This window comes from Mustela erminea, chromosome 10, assembly GCF_009829155.1.
Source record: "Mustela erminea isolate mMusErm1 chromosome 10, mMusErm1.Pri, whole genome shotgun sequence".
Classification (NCBI taxonomy): Eukaryota; Metazoa; Chordata; class Mammalia; order Carnivora; family Mustelidae; genus Mustela; species Mustela erminea.
The window spans coordinates 3652240-3658474 of NC_045623.1; the positions used below are offsets into that span (position 1 = coordinate 3652240).

The following is a 6235-nucleotide window of genomic DNA, read 5'->3' on the forward strand; positions in this document are numbered from 1 at the left end:
GGCTGGGACTGGAAGTGGCCAAGGAAGGGTTGGGAGTGGGCTCAACATGGGGGTCCATGGATGGGCTTGGGCAAGGGACTGAAATAGAAGTTTTCCAGGTTTTTCAGAGGTGTGTAGGTAGTATATAGTTGGATTAGGAAGGAAGGGCTAGAGCAAGAAGGCTGGGTGGAGCAGAGGGAAATGTTATCCCAAAAAAGGAATTAGCCCTTGAAAATTTCTGAAGTAAGAAAGGGGTGAAGGTGTGGTTGGTGAGGACAAAGCAGGTTTACCCAGATTAACAACCAGTCAGGGCAGGGTGGAGTTGGGGGGTGGTTAATTAAGTAATCTGAATGTGTACAGTTCAGTGGAGTTAGGAGAAGATGGAGGAAATGGATTGGATCCCCAGACAAGAAGTCTAACCAGTCACTTGATGACCTCTAACATCTACCTTTATAGGCAGACAACTGTTGCCCATCTCGGGTCCTCTATACACCTCTCCTACTTGTTAATGTGCCCAAATGTATTTTAACCTACAAAACAGGAGTAACAATACCCTTAAGAGAAGAGAGAGCAAGAAGATAGCCAGGTGGAAAAAGGACTCAGATATTCCTCTAAGTTTAACGCATTAATCCCTTCAGGAAACCTGTGGCTCACACCTCTCCCAACACAAGCCCTATGCCTAGTCTAAGGGGGAGGGTGGCACTAGAAATTAGACATTGGTGACATCATCGTCACACAGCCAGTGCCAAAAAATATCAAGTGGGTGGTTTTCATCATAAAAGCTGATCCAACTGGTAATTGAGGGGAGTAGGGTGACTCATGTTTGATGGGTAAGGAATGAAAACAGAGGGGGCCTGGGGTGATTCTGTTTCCTTGAGGCAGGGCTCATTCATCCTATAAAAAGCCAGCTGCCCGCTGACTTCACATAAGACCAGAGCAACCAGACAACCCATTCTCGGTGTACAGGTAAGTCTCTGATTGGAACCAATTTGAAATTCATGATTGCTTTTTTCATTATTAGAAACTGGGCAAAGGAAAACATGTGTAAGAGGGCTGATGAGGATATTAATTAGAGACACAACACTGGGCATTTTAGATTAAAGCACAGTTTGGGTGTGAGGGGAGTTAGTAGCAGGTAAGTCTGCCACTTTAATGAACAGCTGTGGGACTGGGGACCAGGGTGGGGACAGGTTTATACAAGTACTAACAGTGAGTTAGTGGCAGGGTTGTGGCTAGGACTCTCAGGCCTGGGCACTTTCAACAACACCACTATTTTCTCTGTTTATGACATTTAATAAAAATGTTAATTCATGAGATGGGTTGCTACTATGCACTTGTTATGTTTCAGGCACCGTGCTAGGTATTTGGGGTAAATCAGACCGTTATGGATCTCATTCAGCAAGTCACAGCCTATCAGGGAAGATAATGCATGCTCATACACAGATAAAATGCAAAGCAAATAGTGATTGATATGGGAACAGAGAGATAGGCAAGGACTATTTGGGGGAACCATGTCCAGTATCTCCTGCTGATATTTGAATAAGCAGAAATGGGAAGGAGAGCACTTCAGAGCAGACAGTATAAGCAAAGGCAGAGTGAGATCACAGGAGCTGAGATTCACAGAGGCATTTTTGTAAGCCATAGGTGGGCTACACGGTCCTGGGGGTGGGTAGACTTGTTGTTTCTATAACGTCATTTTCCAAAAGACCTCAGTATGGTCCTGGGTACTTGTCAATGAGGGCTATGACATGTCTGGGGAAGAAAGGTTGCTGGGGAATAAGCCCCACTGAAATGGAGCTGAACAAATTGACTTTAATTCCTCCTCCTGAAAGGGCCCAGAAATTATCAAAGCATATTTTACTTTTCAAGTGTGTGTAGGGGTGGTCAGCCAGAGGAGGTGAGTGGCTGTAAAGAAACATTTGGCATTGAACTGCCTTCCATCCTAGATAATCCCTGGTCATATTATCTGTTCTTTGTGTAGGTCCAGCCTCCTGTGAAGCATGAGTTCCCACCAGCAGAAGCAGCCCTGTACCCCTCCCCCACAGCCTCAGCAGCAGCAGGTGAAACAGCCCTGCCAGCCTCCACCCCAGGAACCATGTGCCCCCAAAACCAAGGAGCCCTGCCACACCAAGGTTCCAGAGCCCAGCCACACCAAGGCTCCAGAGCCCTGCCACACCAAGGTTCCAGAGCCCTGCCACCCCAAGGCTCCAGAGCCCTGCCATCCCAAAGTTCCTGAACCCTGCCATCCCAGTGTTCCTGAGCCATGTCCCTCAACGGTCACTCCAGCACCAGCTCAGCAGAAGACCAAGCAGAAGTAATGGGGTCCACAGTCAAGCAAGCCCTGGGGAGCCAAACACCGAATGCTGAATCCCCTCTCCCATTCTGCTTCTGTGTCTTACTTACAATTAGCATGCTGTCACCCTGAGTCATACCCTCCCTCTTCACATCCTCTACAAAGATTTCCCTCCCATTGCTCTGCAGTGCTCTGAGCCTCTGAATGAAGCTAAGAGTCTCACTGGCGAGCTACTCTTTTAACTGCTTAGGGCTTACCCAAAGAGAGGCCTGGGGATCAAGTGGATCTTTTCTGCCCTGTCCCCATTAAATCACTTTTAACTCCATAGCTGGCTGTGCTTGTCATTGGCTGACTCAACTTTTTCATTGTTCTCTCATCAGGAAGCAGTAAAGGGCCTGGTACAGGCACTGAGAGCATGGGTGCATGTGTGTGTGTGTGGGGTGGGGGTTTTGGCGCTGGCAATGGGTCAAGGACACCCAGAGCCTGTTACTTTGGGCAGCCTTAGCTAGAGCAGGGTTTCTTTTGCACCTGATTGAGTCTTATCTGAGTATAGATGGTACCTGTCTCAAACCATCTCTGACTCAATCCTGGACCCCAAGTTGCCCTTTTTCTGTTTGGTTTATTTCTTTATTATTATTTTTTATCCCAAAGAAATAGTGCTTGTAAAAATTCCAATATGATTATTCCTGCATCTTCCCTTGCTGGTGGCCCAAGACATGGAGCCAAACCCTGAATCAGTCATAGCCACAGATACACACACACACACACACACACACACACGCACTCACAGACTTCTCCACACACTAACACCACAAATCACATGACACCCATACACACATACATGCTGATTTGATCACACTAGTCTGTGTTTATCTTTCACTGAGTCCCCTATGCTATAGCAGTACAATGGAGTGTAAAATCCACAGTGCCTGCCTAGGAGCCTAAGGGGGTGATCTTCACCCCTTTTCATGTAAATAAACACTCATGGAAATATGCATTGACGCCAAAGCACGCACACACCTCTCCCTGCTCACTTGTGCCTCCCTCTTTCCCCAGCCTCCTTCTCCACATATACAGGGTACCTCTCTAAAGAGAACATCAAAATAAATACATCAAAGAAGAAAAAGAAAAGTTGGGTAGGTTTCAGAAGGAAGACTGTTTAATGCAGATAAGACAGCATGAAATTAAGGTGATGAACAGGTCATCACCAGGCAAAACATTAGGGTGAAAGGACACTTTAAAACACATAGCAATCCTATTCAGCTTCCAGCTAAAAATGATATCCTTTCCCAGAAAAGGTAAGATAATTCATCAAGACCACCCAGAAATATTTCTAAGCCATAACTAGAGCTCAGTTCTTCAGATTCCCACTATCTGCTCTCTCCTCCAAGAAGATAGTCATGTCTTCTTGACTTTGCTGGTGACCAACAAAAAGTCTGGAAGCTGAGAGATCAACAGGATTTCCACAGGGCCTGCAGTGGTTACTGGGGAATGAACTCTAAAACTTATAAAATAACAGCAGGCAGATGTGAGGCAGCAACAGGTGACAGGTGTGTTACCCATCACCTGCCTCATACCTGTAGGACGTGCAAGCACTTCAGATATGTCTGGAAATAACTCCAGAGAAATTTAGAGACTATAAGACAAAAATTATCCAGCAAAGCTTTGCAAGTTGTTGAGTAATCATCAGACTGGGAGGAGAGAATGATGTCACTTGGGTATGCAAGGTTTGTGCATGTTCAGGGGATTTCAGATTGCTGCTTGTTGGCATGATGGGTAATGTCAGCAATAACTCTATAGGCAGTCACAATTGTAGAGGCAGACTGTGACTGGAGACATGGTTGGTGACACACTGCTGTAAGGGGCAGAAAGTAAAAATCTTTACACTCCTGCATGCTTTCTGCATTCCACTGGGAAATATGCATTCAGACACACAATGATTTATTTATAAGTATCATCACTTCAACATTATCTATAATAGCAAAGTTAGGAGGAAAACAACATAAATTATCCCAAAGGAAAACTAATGGAACAAAGCAATTTATATCTGTCATGAAATACATCACGATCATAAAATAATATTTAGTCATATTGAAAAATGCTCAGAAAATTTCAAGATCATTTAAAATTTGGCATATGACACAACATCTTTGTTAAAAATGTGTGGAGATATGTATAAATTTTTAAAAATCTGGCATAAAATACAGCAAAACTTAATCAGTGACTATAGTGGGATGGAGAATAAAAGATATTGGTTATTTTAGTCTTTGAAAGACTCTATATTTATTTAATTAATTAATAATACAGTGGTGGCAGGGGCAGAGGGAAAGAGAGAATCTTAAGCAGTCTCCAGGCTTAGCACAGAGACCCACACAGGGCTTGATCCCACGACCCTGAGATCATGAATTGAGCTGAATTCAAGTGAGCCAATCAGGCACCACTAAATGTCTCTATATTTTAAACATATTCTACATCATAGATTGGAATTGCATTTACTTCTTTCACGTGTTTAAAAAAAGGCAAAGCTGTCCAAGATGTTGATGAGCTAGAGAAAATATGTTTTCCAGAATCTTCTCGAAGCCCTGCAGCGATTTCCAGGCAAGCTGCTCACAAGGAAAAGAGGAGGGTACATTTAAGGGCTTTTTGTTTGTTTGTTTGTTTGTTTGTTTTTAATGACATTCTATACAAACCCCACCACCGAGGGTTAAATAAGGTTATGGGGTAGGTGTGAGCTGCTCTTCCATCTGCTCCTCTCTTCAGTAATAGAATGCCATTCTCCCAGCCAACAATAGAGGGCAGAGTACTGCTTTCTGATGAGGAATTTAAGGGACAAACTGCACACAGGTTAGGGATTGTAGGTGCATGTGCGGTTGCAATCCCACCTGTGCAGATAAAAGAATGCACATTTGATTCTCTTCATGGATATATCTTGGTTTCTTCACGGTCACGTGAAGGAGCACCTCCATTTCCATGTGTGCTGAAGGGAAAAGAAGATAGTACCTAGTTTAGATGAGGACTGTTCAGAGACACTGTGGGCTGTTTTCTCCTGTGTCTGACTCAGTAGAGCCTCTTCTCCAGGAGTTTATGCCAATCTGTTTTCCAGCTAGCTTCCTGTGTCTGCCTATGTAATGTCCTTGACTCCCCACCAGGTTGCTCCTCCTGTTTCCCTTCTCCTCCTGTCTCTTTTCTACTATATGTTCAACACCCCCACTCCAGGCACCCCACATCTCTGTAGAACCAGGTGTCTGTCAAATGGTAGGAGTTTATTTGATGTCTGCTGGGACATTGAATAGTCTGTACCTTCACCAGAAGATGCTGTGGATTTGAGGGGAATTCTGAACCTCGCTCCGTGAAAGCTCAGTGCCTGTGTCATTCAAACTGCCAGATGAAGTGGGGTCTCCAGTCCTGAGTCTTTGCCTGACATAGTATCATGGCTGCCCAATCCTGTTAGGATTTTCACAGGGCTTGTGTGTTAACCCAGCTGTTCTGCTTCCCCATGACAGGGGCCTCCTGACTCTGAATATGGCTCTTCCTCATAATTGCCACTCTTTTAAAATCTGATTCTCAATCTGTATTAGAGAATCAATCAGGTGAGTTGGAATTCTTGATATTCATGATTTTTTTTTCAAAAAAACACATGACAGATATGAGGGTATGATCTCTTGGAACATCTGCATCATTTTCTAAAAACCTTTAGTTTCATTGTGCATAATAATGATTACTTCTTATGAAATACAATTTAGAATTTGAATCCTGGAGCTTTTGTTGAATCCAACCAACATTTGCTGTTTCACAAAAGAATTTTCTTTGATGACGTAAGAATGGAGGATCTATATAAGATAGAATGAATTGCTGAAGAGGAAAAAAAAAAAAATAAGAAGGCAGCCACTCATTAAAATCATAGATTTAGGTGATGAAAAAATACCCTCACAGATTAGAGAATTTCCCAGCTCGTAATATAAT

General features: G+C 43.7%; 1 protein-coding gene across 1 annotated transcript; it reads left to right on the plus strand.

Moving 5' to 3' along the window:
• Positions 1-863: 863 nt before the first annotated feature.
• Positions 864-2593, plus strand: LOC116567266 (cornifin-like). The gene is made up of 2 exons (XM_032302236.1): positions 864-945; positions 1961-2593. The coding sequence occupies exon 2, from the start codon at positions 1980-1982 to the stop codon at positions 2295-2297; it is 318 nt and encodes a 105-aa protein (XP_032158127.1). The 5' UTR covers positions 864-945; positions 1961-1979; the 3' UTR covers positions 2298-2593.
• Positions 2594-6235: the final 3642 nt, after the last annotated feature.

Bases quoted from the DNA above. Each gene is read 5' to 3' on its own strand.
- LOC116567266 (XM_032302236.1), top strand. From the start codon at position 1,980: ATGAGTTCCCACCAGCAGAAGCAGCCCTGTACCCCTCCCCCACAGCCT.